This window comes from Megascapheus bottae, chromosome 18 (assembly GCF_031878675.1).
Source record: "Megascapheus bottae isolate mThoBot1 chromosome 18, mThoBot2.hap1, whole genome shotgun sequence".
In the NCBI taxonomy this organism is placed as follows: Eukaryota; Metazoa; Chordata; class Mammalia; order Rodentia; family Geomyidae; genus Megascapheus; species Megascapheus bottae.
In genome coordinates, this window is record NC_143526.1 from 47,133,082 (window position 1) to 47,150,736 (window position 17,655).

General features: G+C 53.1%; 1 protein-coding gene across 6 annotated transcripts; it reads left to right on the plus strand.

Moving 5' to 3' along the window:
• The first annotated feature begins 4,953 nt into the window (after positions 1-4,953).
• Positions 4,954-16,909, plus strand: Lsm14b (LSM family member 14B). 6 transcript variants are annotated; one of them, XM_090352599.1, is made up of 10 exons: positions 4,957-5,257; positions 6,639-6,802; positions 7,944-8,079; positions 8,828-8,944; positions 11,299-11,442; positions 11,671-11,748; positions 11,962-12,123; positions 12,786-12,927; positions 14,903-15,087; positions 15,737-16,909. In XM_090352599.1, exons 1-9 carry the CDS (start codon positions 5,131-5,133, stop codon positions 15,072-15,074), a joined length of 1,242 nt encoding a protein of 413 aa, XP_090208725.1. In that variant the 5' UTR covers positions 4,957-5,130; the 3' UTR covers positions 15,075-15,087; positions 15,737-16,909. The 6 variants fall into 6 exon arrangements, with proteins under 6 accessions (XP_090208726.1, XP_090208729.1, XP_090208725.1 ...); XM_090352598.1 differs by having other exon boundaries at positions 4,958-5,257; positions 11,275-11,442; XM_090352600.1 differs by lacking the exon at positions 11,671-11,748 and having other exon boundaries at positions 4,954-5,257; positions 11,275-11,442.
• The last annotated feature ends 746 nt before the right edge of the window (positions 16,910-17,655 follow it).

The window sequence follows — 17,655 nt, forward strand, 5'->3', positions numbered from 1 at the left end:
CTTGCATCCCGTCGCTGCTGGGACGAGCATCTTACCTGATTGCCCCGGCCCTGCGCTTCCTCTTGATACAACGGGACAACGATGAAACGTGCTCCTTGGAAGTGTTGCTTGGAAGGTTGTGCAGGTAGATGCTTTAGCCCAATGCCCAGCACACATGCAGCAATAATAATTTCCACCTGCTACTGGTTTTCCTTTGAGCACTCAAGGTTTTGACTGCATCCACTTATCCTTCGATTCGATTCAGAAGGTAGAATGCATGGTCTGACAACATCAGGGCAGGGACAGTAACAAGTGGGTTGAAGGTCAGGAGTTGGGGTTACCTGAGGGTGGGAGGTGGGTGGCTGCTGTCCTCACGTAAGCGCATGGCCAGCTAGCATCACGGGTGGGCTCTATACATAGCAGCCGCAGGCGGCCCCCCCTCCCTTTCTGGAAGGGCCTTGCTAGTCCTGTCTGCATCAGGTCTATCTGCCTTGCTCCTCTCAGCCTGGGCAACTGAACTCAGAGAGAGTAGATACTTGGCTCAGCTGAGAAGGAAAGAGACTCTGTCCCTGAACTGAGATGTGAGCATTCGGTTTCCAGCCACAACCAGCACTATAAACTTTGGGGATTCATCTCATCTGGGCCTGGGGGATGAGGAAGAGCCACTTTGGCAAATGCTTTGGGAATTTCTCATAATGTTACAAAGCTGTGTGGTGGTTCTTTTGGAATTAGTGCGTATTTTAAACCTTTACACTATCAGAGTATGTAAGAAACACCTCAATAAAACTTTCAAACAAACAAGTAACTAAGGAATATTATATAGGATAGAATATGGCTCTGAAGCTGCACTGCTGATCAATGCCACTTAAAAGAACGCTGTAGGGGAAGGAGTGGTTGGGAGAGGAAAAACTAGGAGAAAATGAGGGAATATATGACACTGTTTAAAAATAAATGTACTCATTACCTGAGTTATGTAACTGCCACCCCTCTGTATGTCACCTTTACAATAAAAATTAAAAAATAATGCTTACATATTCCATAAAACCAGCACCTCCCTCCAATTACCCCGTTGATATTTTCCATTTCATTCATTGTATTCCTTGACCATGATAAAAAAAAAATCATCTGAAACACATGATTTTTTTTTGTGGGTCATGGGGCTTGAACTCAGTCTGGGCACTGTCCCTGAGCTCTTCAGCTCAAGGCTACCACCCTACCCCTTGAGCCACAGCACCGCTTCTGGTTTTCTAGTAGTTAACGGGAGATGAGAGTCTCGGGGACTTTAGTGCCTGGGCTGGCTTTGAACCTTGATGCTCAGATCTCAGCCTCCTGAGGAGCTTGGATGACAGGGTGAGCCACCGCGCCGGGCACATATGATCTTTTACTGTTGGTCTGTACTCCATAGATTTGGCCACTGATTACATCTATCTGAGGTTCGAAAACATTGGCAAAAAACAAACCATTAAAAGATACTGTAGAGGGGCCGGGAGTTTGGCCTAGTGGTTAAAGTGCTTGCCTAGCATGCACGAAGACCCGGGTTCAATTCCTCGGTACCACATACATAGAAAAAAGCCGGAAATGGTGCTGTGGCTCAGATGGTAGAGTACTAGCCTTGAGAAAATCCAAGGACAGTGCTCCGGCCCTGAGTTCAAGCCCCAGGACTGGCAAAAAGAAAAAGAAAAAAGATACTGTAGAGGGCCAGGAGTTTGGCCTAGTGGTAGAGTGCTTGCCTAGCATGCATGAAGACCCGGGTTCAATTCCTCTGTACCCCACATACATAGCAAAAAAAAAAAAAAAAAAAACCCGGAAGTGGTGCTGAGGCTCAAGTGGTAGAGTGCTAGCCTTGAGAAAGTCCAAGGACAGTGTTCAGGCCCTGAGGCCAAGCCCAGGACTGGCAAAAAAAAAATAAATGAATAAATAAAATAAATAAATAAAAGATACTGTAGAGCAGTCAGGTGGCTCACGCCTATAATCCTAGCTACTCAGGAGGCTGAGATCTCAGGGTCCCAGGTCAGAGCCAGCCCAGGCACTAAAGTAATAAAGTCCATGAGACTCTTACCTCCAATTAACCGCTAGAAAACAGGAAGTGGTGCTGTGGCTCAAGGATAGGGCCAGAGCCTTGAGCTAAAGAGCTCAGGGGCAATGCCCAAGCTGAGTTCAAGTCCTATGACTGACCAAAAAAAAAAAAAAACCATACTGTAGTGGGATGTTAATGGCTCATGCCTGTAATCCTAGCTACTCAGGAGGCTGAGATCCAGAAGTTTCTAGGCCCTGATTTTAAGCTCCTGTACACATACACACACACACACACACACGCGCGCGTCTCTGTCTCTGTAACTCAGCAGCACTCTCACGGTAAATAGAATTTCATGTTTTAGCGCATGCAAAGTATATTGGTGTTAGCCTCTAAAAGGGCGATGTGTTTGAGATGTCAGCTTCCCCATCTAATTGCTCATATCTGCTTGCCTGTCTCTGTTGGGGCAGCATTGCCACTATCTGCCTTCCTGGTCCTGTGCTTGTCAAAGGAGCCACAACACAGCTGTTGCTCTCCAAGTAGCTAAGGCAGACACAGAAGGAAAGGGTTGTGGTGTTAACAAGCCACACTTGCACAAGAGTAAAAACAGCCAAGTCTCTAAGCAGCAGCCTTCCTTGCTCTACCCTACCACTTGGGCCAGGTGGTGAGTCTTAGACGGGGCGAGAGTCCTCTGTCAGGTAATGGAGCACTGTGGGTTGAAGACAGGTTTGAAGCTTGGGCCTCTGTTAAACATGACCTCATCTGGAGAAGGGGGTTCTGCCCAGCAGACACTCCGCAGAAAGAAGTGCCCAGGTAGGCTTCTTGGTTGCCATGGCAACCCTCTAAGCATCCCAGAAGTGAAAAAGAGAATGAAATGCCAGTGAAGATGGCCTTGGAGATTCTGCGCTGTCTGGTGTTTCCCAGGAGCCTCGGGTCCTTCCACCTTGTGGCTCACTGGCTGGTGATTACCAAGTGAGTGGGCTTGTGGGACCTGCCCGCGGACACCGTGTCTGTATAAATTACACCAGTGGACTCCTACTTCAAGTTTTAGTCTAGCACAACTGCTCCTCTACTGAGGTCCTTCCCCAGCATTCTCCATTCCTGCTGTGGGTGTGACACCGGGAACGAACAGCAGGGCCTGCATTCCTGGACCTGGGCACTGTGTATATTTTTAGCTTCTGCCCTTTGTGGGCACCTTGCATTGTGACCCATGTCCTCAGCTGAATATGTAAGAGCTTGGGGCACCTGGAAGTCTCTGTAAACAGCACCCTCTCCCCTCCCTTGATCTCGAGTCTTCGATTTGAGCTGGGGCCCTGGATCCAAAGCTCCCTCTCCCCTCCTCCTCCTAGGCTTGAAGTCAGGGCCCACACATTGTCCCCAAGCTTGCTCTTTTGCTCAAAGCTAATGCTTTACCACTTGAACCACAGCTCCCACTTCTGGCTTTGTAGTGGTTAACTGGGAAATGAGGGTCTCACAAACTCTCCTGCCAGAGCTGGCTTCAAATCACCATCCTCAGATCTCAGCCTCTTAAGTCTAGTCCTATACTAACACTAGGACTTTAGGGGTGGGGCCCTGGAGCCCAGCCCGCTCTTATGGAGAGACAATCAGTATCTGTCAGTGGAGAGTTCAGCTCGTTTCCCAATACACGGAGAGGCTTGAGGTTCAGGAATGAGAACCATGCTTCGGATTCCAGTCAATTAAAGCTCTGTAAGCTTACTCAGGAGGCTGAGATGGAGGATCAGGGTCCAAAGCCAGCTGGGGCAGGAAAGTCTGTGAGATTCCGACCTCCAATTACCACTAAAGAAACTGGAATTGGAGCTGTGGCTCAAGTCACAGACTGCCAGCCTGAGAGTCGAGGCCCGATTTCAAACCTTAGTATGGGCAGCCATGTGTGCTCACCCTCCCCACGACTGCTCACTGTGAGCAGATCAGGGCCCTGTGGCACCCCCGCCATCCTCTCGGGTTCCTGAACTGGACGGAAGAGGGGAGAGGTCAGCCGCCAGAAGGTCCCTGGGTGTTGTTCTGGGCGTTGGGGGCTTCCGCTCCCCCTCCCGGGGCAGGGTTAGGTTTGCAGTTTGCCGTCTAAGTACTGGGAGCAATTGTTCGGGAGAAATCCTAGCTGCTGGGAGGTGGTGCTGTGGCTTCAGGGGGAGGGCGGCCGCCTGGAGCCGAACAGCTGGGGCTTCAGGACCACGACCGACCGTGCGGAGCTCTCAACCTCCCGGCCCCAACGCTGGGCGCTACCCACGCCCGATGTCCTCGTCGCCAGCGTGGACGCCCATCGGACGAAGCTCCAGGGGAAGGGACGGGAAGCGGGCGCCGAGGATCGCGGCTGGAAGGCGGCCGGGCCGGGCGTCTCCTCTCCACCCGCGCCCAGCCCGCCGGCAGCGCCGAGCGCAACCGCCGGGCGCCGGGGCCCGGGTGGCGGCTCCCTGTCCTCGCGGGCCGCCCCCGGCCCCGGCCGACACCCTACAGCTCCGGGAAAGCAAACCCGACCCGGCTCCCGGGCTCCGAAGCTCCGCGGCGTCCGGGCGGGGGCGGGGCCGACACGCGCGGGGGCGGGGCCTCCGAGCTCCGCCCCGCCTCCCAGTTTACAAACAGCGACTACCCGCTCTTCCTGCGCACGCGCACTCCTCCCCGTCCGTCCGGCTTGCTCCCAGCCACGCGCGGGGTCCGCCGGGAGCCAACCGTAGAGGGCGGGGGAGGGGGGGTGCAGGGGGGGGCGGAGAGCCGGAGAAGCCAATCTTCCCGGCCGGCGGCGCCCTGCTGCGCAAGCGCGATCCCACCCCCAGCCCGGCGGCGCTGCCACATTTAAAGGGCGGCGGGCACGGGGAGCCAATCAGTGGGGAGCGTGCGGGGGCGGCGCGTAGCGACGCGAGGTCCCGGATGTGGCGCCGCTCCTCCCCCGCTCAGCCCGCAGCCCCGCGTCGCGCTCCGCCGCTCCGCTCCGCTCGCTCTCTCGCTCTCTCGCTCGCTCGCGGACCGTCCGCAGGCCCCTCGGGGGCGGCGGGAGGCGCCCGGGCGAGGGCGGCGGCGGCGCGGAGTAGCCCGGAGCGGGCGGCCAGGCGACCGCGCGGTGGCCGAGCGGGCGGAGCCCAGCGCTCGTACCCCGCGCCCGGCGCGCCCCGGCCGCCGCCATGAGCGGCTCCTCGGGCACCCCGTATCTGGGCAGCAAGATCAGCCTCATCTCCAAGGCGCAGATCCGCTACGAGGGCATCCTCTACACCATCGACACCGACAACTCCACCGTGGCGCTCGCCAAAGGTAGCGGCCGCCGCGCGCCCAACCGCCGCCCCAACAGCCCGGGCGGCCCCGCCGCGCCGGGACGGACGGACGGCCGGCCCGCCGGCGCGACCCTCGCCCGGTCCCCGCAGCACAATGGGCTTCCCCGCGCCCGCGCCGGGCTCGGGAGGACGGGGCTGCCCGGCCGCCGCCCTCGGCCGCGCGGACCGCCGGGCAGGAGGCCCGGCGCACCCCGAGGGGGCCCCCAGGGCGGGGGGAGCTCGGGCCCGGCCCCGCGCTCCTGGAGCTCGCGGGCGGCGGCGGCCCGCCGCGTCCGGGCGGAGCCTCGGGCGGTTGCAGCTCGGGCTCCCAGTCCTCCGAATTGGGCTGCGCTTGGCGGCAGACGCCTGTGGGCGCCGCCGCCTTGAGGGGCGTTGGAGGGTGCCGAGAGAAGGCAGGAGTCGGTGTGTGGGTGCAGGCAGCCTCTTTGTCTTGGTTCTCCAGAGCCCGCGGCCGCGCGCGGAGCCCTGGCGGTGCCCTCGGCCCGCCCGCCCGCTGGCCCTCTGGCCCGCCGGCTGGGTGCAGCCTCCCGGACCCGGAGAGCCTGTCTCTGAAGCTCGGGGCGCAGGCTTGGGTAGACTGCAGCGCTGCAGCCGAGTTGAGCACTGTTCAGCTGGGTGTCCGCTCGAACTCTCCAGGCTGTAGTACTTCTGATGGAAACATGGAGGCACAGCGTAGGCCTCGGTCCTCTTGTGTGCCCGTAAGGGGCAGAGCCCTGGATCCCTAGGGCAGAGCAGCGAGATGTAGGACTCCTGGATTTCTGCCAGGACGATTCGTACTCCGAAAGGGTCACTTGGGCTTCCATTCCACGTAGACAATGGAGGCTGGTGTTGGGGGGGGGTCCCACTTCTAGGACCCCCCCTTTGTTTCTGTGATCTACTCAAAGCTGATTGTGTACAGGAGGGTGGGGTAGCATCCAATTTATTGGTTCTTGTCTATCAATGGCCTTCCTAGCCTCAGCTATTGCGATGGGTCAGGCCCAAAGCCACTGATGCTGCTCTGAGGTCAGATGTGAGTAGGTAGGTTTTGCAGAACAAACCCCATTTCCTGTGAGCTTTGCATATTGGCGTGTTTGCCCTGGAGAACATGGAGCTTTGCGAAATTTTTCGTGAAATTTTCCTTGTCATCTTCTTTACCTGCAGTCACCCCAAGCGTCACCACCTAAACCTTGTAGGTTTTGCCCTCCAGGAATTGGGACTGTGTAGCTGTTGAGTTGTAACCAGTGTTCTGTGTTGATCAAGGCAGAGCCCTCCCCCCACATCCCCAGACTTCCAGAAGTCTGGACAACACTCGTGTCAGAGGATGGATGGAGTGAACTGGGCCTAGGATGACAACTTAACCCTTCTTTTTCTCAACCCCTAAGTGAGGTCCTTTGGTACTGAAGATCGTCCCACAGATAGGCCTGCTCCCCCACGAGAAGAAATTTATGAGTACATCATTTTCCGGGGCAGTGATATCAAAGATATCACTGTGTGTGAACCTCCAAAAGCTCAGCACACACTCCCTCAGGATCCTGCTATTGTTCAGGTAAGGGTGCTGCCCACTGCTGCTTCTAAGACAAGCCAGCTTCCACGTGGAACTTGGTGTCATCTGTTTGGCCAGCACATTCAGAGTGGCTCAGAGCGTTCTAGGAATAGCCCTTTAGAAAGCGGCCTTGTTTTCATGGTGGTGGTTGATATTCCTTCCCATGCAGGGTGTTACTGATACAATGTATAGAGGTGTATAGAGTATGTTCCACCTGCTATGGCTTCTGGGGGAGGAGGGAGGGAAGGCCTGCAAGTTGGTGTATGTGATGTGCCCGAGTTTCTGCTTCTGATCTGGCTTGGAGTTGGGGTGCCTGAGGGTATCTTATGTGGAGAAGTCAAGTCTTAAATGGCATGAGATGCTTGCAGGGATGACAGGACTCCCTGTCTTAATAGTGTCCTGTTTTTCAGTGCAAGGTCGTGGGATGCGGAAGTTGCAAGTCTTAAGCCATGTGCCTGTTTGCTAGGCTATGGCCCAGGAAAGCTGGGGCCAAGACGAATATTTCCGCCACTTGTATATGTAACTTACCTTGGCTTCTCCAGGGCTCATGCTGCACTGGGTTCTGAAAGGAACAGGCTGGGTAGACTCTACTTTGGGAGTACTTGGAGGAGCCCAGGGTAGACTTGTGGAGCTTTTGAGGGTGGGTACCCAAGGGCTCCAGAAGAGAATCAACATAGGCAGCAGAATCCAGACCAGGCCTGAGATGAGAGGACAGTCAGGGGAGCCACGTGGTGAAAGCGTCTGGGTGGGGAGTGTGCTCCTGGCGGCCCGCAGGTGGACATGGAGGGAAGTGTGATGTCAGTAGTATCTGTAGCTACACCTCTGCTGTGGTGGGAGCCAGGCACGGCTCCAGTTCAAGGTATCTCTTCCTTTTGAGGAGTCCAGAAATCTGATGGCAGAGGGAGCCGTTCAAGGGGTTTCAGCAGAGGTAGAAGTTCATGTTGGAACACAGTCAAGTACAACTAGGAATGCAAGGTTGGGGAAAAGCCACTTGGACCCGCACTGGGAACTCCGCAGGGATCCCCAGCGCATCAGGCTTACAGAGCTGGCACTTGGTTCGCATCTGAGCAAGTGCTCTGCGTGCAGACTCAAGGGGTGACAGGAGCACCATGCACTGCTCTCATCCTTGTGTCTTGTTGTCCAGTCTTCCCTGGGCTCTGCTTCTGCCTCGCCCTTCCAGCCACATGTGCCTTACAGCCCCTTCAGAGGGATGCCATCCTACGGCCAGCTGGCGGCCAGCTCCCTGCTCAGCCAGCAGTATGCTGCCACCTTAGGTCTAGGTGAGTAACTGTTTCTGATCAGCTACCCCTGCCTGCAACCAGCAGGAAGTGGAACAACAGACCCTGAGGATGGGGACATGTCTGGGTGGTGTTCAGCTCCTATAACGTTGGTCATGTCATACCACAGGTGTGATAAATTACCCCGAGCAGCTTCAGCTTATTAGAGTGTTTAGTAACTGTTCAGCATGGGGCAGGAGGCAGTCCTGTGTTTTGCACCAGATGTCCCAAATCCAAATCAGAATTTGAAATGTCTGAATGGAAGTGTTTCTGCATCTGCCTCAAAAAAGAAATGCTGACATATGTACTTTCAGATGAGTTCTAGCTGTAGGCACATCTGTAAGCCTTTACTGCCCTGTCATCCTTTTACATCCTGTATCACTAAGTCCTTTGCTCAAAAATGGCTTCAGTCAAGTTGACCAGTCCCAGAGCAAGAGTTAGATCAACCTTGTCCTTGACCAGGACACAGCCCTGTAGGCATATTTAGAATAAAGAACTGGAAGTGGTTCACGTACCCTTGCTGTGGCTTCAGCATGAGGCAGCCAAGACAAAGGGCATCTGTTGGGTCCTGAACCAGTTCTTTTTGTCTTCATTGTCATTCCTAGTATGACAAGTGTCCCGTCAGCCTGGCTCACTCTAAGATATGTTTGTATGACCAGAGTGGCCAGAAAGAGGTTGCTTGGCTCTTTCCAAGCTTATTAAACACAAGACAAGTATGTCCTGACTTATTTGTGTGCTTTCTCTTCTTTAGAGAAGTTGGTAAGCCCTCCAGCCTCAGCCGCTGCCTCCAGCCCTAGTTCTTCTCCATCTCCACAGCCCGTTTCAGAGCTTGACATGTCCTCAGAGCCACCTCAGCTTGCTTCTAAGGGTAACAGCAGTTTGGAGAACTAACTGCATGCTGTCTTGCAGATCATTCTGAGAGCAGAGGGTAAACTGAGAGCAGAATGACAGGAGCCAAGGCAGGTCGTTAACCAGCCCAGGGATCAGAGGGTAAACTGAGAGCAGAATGCCAGGAGCCAAGGCAGGTCATTCACCAGGCCCAGGGATCAGTGACACTGCTTCATTTGGTTTAGCACATAGCCCGATTTATAGACATTCACGGTTTCAAAGAAGGGGTGAGGAAGAGTCGTTGGAGCATTTGTTCACTCTGCCTGAGTCCGGAGTCCGTTTTGACCTGTCGGTGCCCGCTGTGCAGGGAAATCACTTTGAACACAAAGCTGTTTCTCTTGGGTCTGATGGGTTTTAGATAAGTTTTGCATTGCTGTGGTGGAATTAAGCAACGTGTAGTTCACTGTGTCAGGACATTCAAAATTTGAATGAAGCATCCCCTGCTGCTTGGGTGAACAGTATGAAGGCCAGCTGGTCAGGGCCAGTAGCCTTGGTGGGGTTTCTTGGCCTCCCTCACATTCTCGCTTACTTTCAAGTTCTGATACTTAGGCTGCCAATTGTGCTCTTCTGTTGTACATGCGGCACCATTCAACACTTCAAACCTTCATTGTTACCAGACGTAGTCTAGGGGGTTACCTGGGATGCCTGGCACATTAGCACTGTCGGACTGTCTGTGCACATATTGCATCCTAAGTCCTGCTGTACTTTGCTGTTGAGTTAGAGCAGTCGTAATCATGGTAGGTTCGCCTGTAATACTAGCTACTAAAGCAGAGATTGAGAAGGTTGTGGTTGAGGCCGGCTGGGGTAAAAAGCCCCCAACAAGGTGGGCGAGCCCAGCTGTCACAGGACTGTAGATGTGAGGATCGTCGTCTAAAGCTGACCTTAGGCAAAAATGTAAGACCCTGTTTGTAAAAACTAAAGCAAAAAATGCTGGGACTGTGGCTCAAGTGCTAGAGTGCCAGGTGGGAGCCCTTGAGCTCAATTTCTAGTAACACCGAGAAAAAGGAACTTTTCTTAGGACTAGATATAAATGTGCCAGGGGCAGGAGTGTTTTAATTGGTGTGGGTTCAAGAAGCACACGAACCAGCCAGGCACCAGTGGCTCACACCTGGAATCCTAGCTCCTCAGGAGGCTGAGATCTGAGGATCATGATTCAAAGCCAGTACAGGAGGAAAGTGAGACTCTTAGTTCTAACCACCAAAAAGTTGCAAGTAGAACTGTGGTTCAAATTGTAGAATCTCAGCCTTGAGCAGAAAAGCTCAAGGACAGCTTCTAGGTCCTGAGTTTTTAAGTCCCAGTACTGGCACACACATGCATAGCCAGGATTCTTGATCCTGTCTGTGCGCATCTGTCAGGACAGCCAAGCCAAGGGATATGATAGGCCTGAGAAGGTGGTCCAGGTTAATCCCATCAGAACTGTGTGGATAACCACACTGGCAGTGCTTCTCTGCATCTTGTTCTAAGGAGTTTCTCTAGTTTCTGGCCAGTGTACAAAATAGCAATACAAGTGCCTCATTTCTTCTTTCATTGGACTGTTACCAGTTTAGTTGCCTCATGGACTCACTTTGTCTCATGTCTCTACTCACTTCCACCTGCTTGCTAAGTAACTTCCCTCTTGAGCACTTCCTAGGGATCTTGGGAAGCAGTGCATGGGGCGGTGGCTCTGTGTACTCTCCCAGGTTCGGAGCTACCCCTAGGGTGGTGTCTCACAGTCCTCTGGGTATAACGCCTTATCGAGGTCACGTGGGAGGTCTCCTCACTTGATGAGGAGCCTGTATTTACTCTTGAGAGGCTATGGGCTACTTCCTTCATTGCAGTCAGTCCTTACCATTTCATCCTATTACAAACAAAAATTCTAGAATTTAACTTCAAGGTCTAATCACTGAACCTTCCAGAAGATCTGAGTAGAAGGCTGGTTCTTCCCCAGCCTGGACCAGAATGATACAGAGTCTCTGATTCTGAATTCTTCTCCAGGCTGTTGAGCCTCTGTGGATGAAATTCATTGTAAACCCCTGGAGAGGAGGTGCCTGTTTACAGGCATTACATTTTCTTCCCTTTCTTGGGATTCCCATAGCTTGGAGCTCAGGGTTGGGGGTCCCAAGATCAGTTGACTTTGGCGCACCCTGTGACTTGGCCAGCTGCTGCCTGGACTAGCATGGAGGGAAAGGGCTGGTCTAGGGACGCGCACCCTGGATTTAGGATGTGCTTAGAGGGCGCTAGGCAGGGGCTCTCTCCTGCCTGAAGAGAAGTGGTTAGATGTGGAAGGCTTCCTTCTGTTGTCTGTTTTCAACCGTCTTCCCCTCGATTCAGGAGCTGGCTTTCCATCCACTCCAGCCGGCAAGAGTCCTATGGTGGAACAGGCTGTCCAGACTGGTTCTGTTGATAACCTGAATGCCAAGAAGCTGTTACCCAGCAAGAACACCTCAGGGACACAGCTCAGCGGGCGCCAGGGGCCGCCAAGCAGCAAGACCTCCAGTGGTATTTAAATACTTGCTCTTCACCCCGTAGTTCCGTCTGTTTTCTAAAAGAGGCACGCTGGTCACTGGGTTACTTTTTTAAAGTGTTAACACCCCCCCACCCCCCCAGGGCAGGCCTGTGTGGCAGCCTTTCTCTAACGGTGTCTGTGTGGTGTTGGTGCCCTGCTTTGGTGGCTGAGTTCTGGCTTCTGCAGGAGCTTTCCTTACTCCTCTTCCCTTTGCACCTTAGATATAGTCCAGCCAGCAGCTGTGCACACTCCAGGTCAGGTGAATGACGAGAATCGAAGGCCTCAGAGGCGGCGGTCAGGTAACACCTGTTGCCACTTGATATCTGTGAGCCATGAGTAGCAGACAGTGCTTTGCTTTCTCTCCTAGGACGCTGGGGTGAAGGTGCTGCTTCACTAAGCTGTCCCCTTTGTTGTCTTGTTGTAAGCAGCCTATAAGTAAGATGCTTCGGAAGTCAGGCTTGAAGCTTCAGATTGGTGTCTTACCCCAGTCATGGTTCTCTTTCTCCTTGTAGGGCACCGGAGAACAAGGAATCGCTCCAGAGGGCAAAACCGTCCAGCTAATGTCAAAGACAACACAATCAAGTTTGAAGGAGACTTTGACTTTGAGAGTGCAAATGCCCAGTTCAACAGAGAGGAGCTTGATAAAGAATTTAAGAAGAAGCTCAACTTTAAAGGTCTGATTCCCCTGAAAGAGTGTCCCTTACAATGTGTTACAGTTCCTGTGGTCCCAGTCACTAGGGAGCAGAGATCAGCAGAAGCCCAGGCAAAGCGCTAGACCCCCACCCATCTCAAGCAGTAAGCCAGGTGGGGAAGTGGTGCTATGGTTCAAGTGGTAGAGAGCAGAGCTTAAGCTGAAGAGCTCAGGGACAGCGCCGAGGCTCAGAGTTCAAGCCGGTGACTGACAAAAAAAAAAAAAAAAAAGTCCAGGTGTGGTGGTGTTCAGCTGTCATTCCAACTAGACCAGAGGTTTAAGTAAAAAGATTGTGGCTCGGGCGTGGCAGGACAAACGTGGGAGCCCCTGTTTGGAAAACAACTGAAACAAAAAGAGTTAGGGACATGGCTCAAATGATAGAACACCTTCCTAGAAAGCGTGAGGTCCTGAGATCAATCCCCACTACTGTCAAAAGAGAAAAAGATAGATGACTGGAGTGCTGGCCCACCTGGAGAGGGAGTGTGTGACCTCCAGTGAGGGCAGACTGTGGTCTCTCTTGAGGCATCTTGGCACACACACACACACCCCTCCCCCCCCCCCCCCCCCCCCGGGTTGGAGGATGGCTGCGGGGGGATGGGTCGTGATGGTTGCTTCTGCTCCTTCTGGTGCTCTGGTTCCCTGCAGATAACAAGGGGGAAGAGAAGGATCCGACTGTGGTGACCCAGAGCGAGGACACTCCTGCAGAAGAGGACCTTCTTGGACCCAGCTGCTACTATGACAAGTCCAAGTCGTTCTTCGACAACATCTCTTCAGAACTCAAGACCAGGTGAGCGTTTACGTGGTCTGACAGGAAAGGTAGTTATTCTGAGTCTGAAGAGTTCTTGACTAGAGACCCCTCACGTTGTGGGGGGGGTTGTGCGCGCGTGCATACGCACGCATGCACGAGCTTAGACTTAGCTTTCTTGTTCATTGGTGGAGCTTTGCTAATTGAACCACATCTCTAGCTCTGCATTTTGTTGGCTAATGGGAGTCAGTGACTTTTATGCTCAGGTTGGCTTTGAACCATGATCCTCTAGGTTTCAGCCTCCTGAGAAGAACTACAAGCCTGAGCCATTGGTGCCTGACTGTGTTTTAGGATCGCCCCTTTTTGTGTAATAGATACAAGAATTGTACTTTATACCTGAGATGCAACACGGGAAGCTCTGGCAGTCACTCACAAAGGCTCACTGCCCCGCACTCTCTGCTAGGCCTCCCATTCAGTGTCCTTGCCCTGCCTGCCTGCTGGTCCTGCTGGCTTGTGTGGCCTGAGAACCTTGTCGCCTGTGGGATCTAGTAGAGTATTCTGACCATGCAATGACTTGTGGAGTATTGGTGGCCAGGGACCATGCTGTGTTCTTCCTCAAGAGTTTTGCGTACACACCCTGGATGGTACGTGCAGTCTGCAGAGCACATGTGGTGTGCAGAGCCGGGTCCAGAGGCCCTGCGGGTCACCACCAGGCACCCTGTTCCTACACAAGCCCAGCAGCCCAGCACATACTTGGGCTGTGCCGGGGAAGCATGCCTAAGCAGAGAAGGGCTGCTGAGGAAGGCCCCCAGCAGAGGAAGGCCCCCAGCAGAGGGCGGCTGTGTGGGGCAAGGCCTGCCTGCTGCAGGGAGGGCTTGAGTAAGACTTAAGTCCTGGTGGTAATGTGGGTTGGCTGTGATCTGGTCTAGTGGGCAGCCATCAAGGAACAGCACGCTAGCACTGTATGGTAGGTATCTTGGTAGGAGTAGAGTGGCTGGAGGGCCGGGGTGAGGGATCACCAGGCAGGAGGGATCTTAAGAGTAGGATGTGGTAATGGATTCGTCTTGCTATGTAGCTGTCTTTGAACTGAGATACTTTTGCCTTGACCTCCTGAGTTGCTGGGATATTAAGGATCCATCACCATGCCCAGCTTTGAGTATCTTTTAACTCAAGATTGCTGATTGTGTGAAGTCCGTAACTGTTTATGTGTCAGCTTGGGCAGTTGAAGGACAAAACTCAAAAACCCTGAGAACAGATAGCCCCCGTAGCAATGGCAGGAGCTAGAAGGCAGTGTGTTGGCCTGTCAGCAGCTGCCTGTGGAATTGTGGAACATACAGCTGAACACAGGAGTCAGGTCTGCAGCGAGTTTGGATAGCTATGGTGCCATCTTCTCCAGCAGCAGAGGTATATTCTTGCAGACCTTGCTCCATCTGGCTCTGGCCCTCCGGCCTAAGAGAAACTGGAATCTAGAAGGGCTCTGTATTCTGCTTGGCTGGGGCCTGCCTGGGTACCCCAGTACCCTCTTCCGTGCCAGCTAGTAAAGCTTTTTTTTTTTTTTTTTTTTTTTTTTTTACCAGTCGTGGGCTTGAGCTCAGGGCCTGAGCACTGTCCTTGGACTTTCTCAAGGCTAGAGCTCTACCACTTGAGCCTCAGCACCACTTCCAGCTTTTTTTTCTATGTATGTGGTGCCAAGGAATTGAACCCGGGTCTTCATGAATGCTAGGCAAGCACTTTAACCACTAGGCCAAACTCCCGGCCCCTAGTAAAGCTTCTTTTGTCACTCATTAGTGTCACAGCTTTTCGGCTGGTGATACGGATCCATCTGGCATAGCCCATTGCACAGGAAAAAACAGGCCTGTCTCAAATGTGGCCTGAGTTTCAGACCTGTGTCCCTTCACCTCTGCAGTAGCTGTAGCAGCCTTCATTCTTTCCCTGAGCTGAGGATGAATCCCGTGTCTGAAACTTGAGTTTAGTGCCTACTGCGTTCAGAACCTCATACCCCTTATCTTTGGTTTAGTTCCAGGCGGACCACTTGGGCTGAAGAGAGGAAGCTCAACACTGAGACCTTTGGAGTGTCAGGGAGGTTCCTTCGTGGCCGAAGTTCCCGCAGTGGATTCCGAGGAGGCAGGGGCAGTGGGTCAACCCGGCGCAACCCAACTTCTCACAGAGCTGGGACTGGCAGGGTGTGAGGGTACAGCCCACGTGAGTGGTGACTGACTGGACCCTTTGGTGGGGAGTGTTGGGCCTGGTGTACCTAGAGCTTAGTTGCTGGAAAGGCGCCTAGACTGAGTCTTGCTCTTCAGAGTCACCCAGGGGCTTCTCGGCACACCCAGCCAGGCTCTGACCCGGGCCTCTCAGGTTGGGGTGAGGACCTGTGCTTGCTGCTTAGTATTTTTTTTTTTTGGCTGGCCCTGAGCCTCTGTGCTTCAGGCTAGTGTTCTCCATTTGAGCCACAGCTCCACTTCTGGCCTTTTCTGATTATGTGGTACTGAGAAATTGAACCCAGGGCTTCGAAGCACAGCAGGCACTCGAACACTAAGCCATATTACCAGCCCTGCTGCTTAGTACCTTTCTTGAACAAGAATGCCCCGTCTCTCTGGCACTGAGCCAGACTGGTATTAGAAAGGGTCCCGGTAACTTGTGTACAGCCTGGGTCTCAGCAGCGGCCCTTTGTAGTTTGGAGGAGACCCGGGAGAGCAAGGGCCGGGCCTCCTGGTGGTCCCTCGTGTGAGGCACGTGGGCAGCACCGCTGGTCGGGTGGTTTTCCACCTCCTGGCAGCAGGGCCTGGGGTCCTGGACGGTTGCTTTAACGAAAGGTACAGCAGCTATCCTTCCTTTCCTGTCTTTGCAGGCTGCTGCTGAAGAGGCACAGAAGCGGCGCTGTGCATTTAAGGACATAAGGAAATGATGCACTTAGCGGGGAGAAGTGGTCCCCTTGTTTACTGAGTTTGGAAAATCCCCATACTGCTACTTCCGCTTGGACTCGACTTAGACGTGGTCTGAGTTGGAGCCACTTGGTTTTCTGGGAACCTCCTTGAGGTGTCTTGACCTAAATTTCCTTTTTGGTTGTGCATAGCCTAATTTTACGGTTTTGGTATTTGCAAAAGGTTTCTATAGTGAAGGATTGATCCTCACTTTGTGATTGTTTCTTTCTTCTTTTCTTTTAAACAACAGCTTTCACTTTCAAAATAGAACCAAATCTCACTTGGCACTTGCTGCCAAGTGCATCTCTATAACCCATCTGGCCCCTGGTGCTGCTGGCCTGGCATCCCCATTGCCAAAAGTGGGGTCTCAGGAGACAGGCAGGCTAGCACAGAGTGGGCGGGGCATGTGGGGCGGGTGGGCAGGGAAAGGGGGGTGTCCCATGGATCATGTTGTGTATTGAACCAGTAACTTCAGGGTTGGGGGCTGGCAGAAGGGGGTGGACTTGGTTATGAGAAGACCCCTGAGTGTTAGCTATATAGCGCTTGTGTGGAGGAGCTTGGTTTCCTCGGGCACCTAGGTTTAGGGTTAAAGCCCAGGACAGACCCACATAGGGTACACCCTGTGGTCCTCCTGTCCTATCCCTGCCAGGCTCTGGCCCAGGGCAGCCAGTGTTAGACTCTGGCTGAACACTTTAGTGTTCTTGTCCTCTTGGAAATGAGCCAGTCTTTCTTGCAAGGTCAGCTGACCTTATTTTCTCTGGATTGTAAGTAGTTCTTGTGTGTTTGTTTTAAAGGCGGGTGGAGGGAGGGCGTATCCATTTGTTGCATGAGTAAATGGGCAGATCTTTAGTATAAGCATGCATCCTTTTGACCGACAGGGCATTTTGTTGAAAATAAGCACCTTCAAGGTGAAATTTTTCACCTTGAGTTGAAAAATAACTCCTTCAAAATAGCTATAAAGGCTTTAGTTCTGTGTTAAGTTAATGTAAAAGCTTGGGTTTATTTTTGTAGTACTTCATGGCTAAGAATTAGAAAACAGCATTGGGGCTGCTCTGTTGGAGTAATGTAAATTATAAATAAACAAAAGCTTTCAAACTTTCTCCTCTGCTGTCCAAAATCACCAAACCATGTTCCGGCCTGTCCAGAGGCAGGTACAGTGTGGGGGTGGGGGCTTGGAGCTCTAGAAAGGTGTGATCCAGCGGGGTCCAGTGGCCTACCATGGCCCACAGCTGTCATCCCAGCTACTCAGGAGGCTGAGATCCTAGGATCGAGGTTCGAAGCCAACCCAGGCACTGAAGTCCATGAGACCAGAAATGGTAGAACACTAGCCTTGAGCAGGGACAGCACTGTGGCTGAGTTCAAGCCCCACAATTGACCAAAGAAAGAGGGAATTTTTTTTCTTTAGCTGACATCAGTAAGTACAGACAAGACCTAATTCTTGGGCCAGGAGCATGGCCTAGTGGTAGTGTTTGTGTAGCATGCACAAAGCCCTGGGCTTAATTCCTTAGAACCAAATACACAAAAAAGGCCAGAAGTGGTGCTATGGCTTAAGGGTAGAGCACTAGCCTTGAGGAAGCCCAATGCCCAGGCCTTGAGTTCAAGTATCAGGACTGTCCTGCCCCCTCCCCCCCCCAAAAAAAGACCTAGTTCCTGCCTTACTGTTTTGATCTTTTTTGTTGTCTACTGGGGATCGAACCCAGGTAGTTGCACTTGCTAGGCAAGCGCTTTGCCACTGAGCCACTACATCCCAGCCCTTACTGTTTCTGATCTTTAACAAATCACCCCACCCTACCCTTTGAGCCACAGCACCACTTCCAGTTTTCTAATGGCTAATTGGAGATTAGAG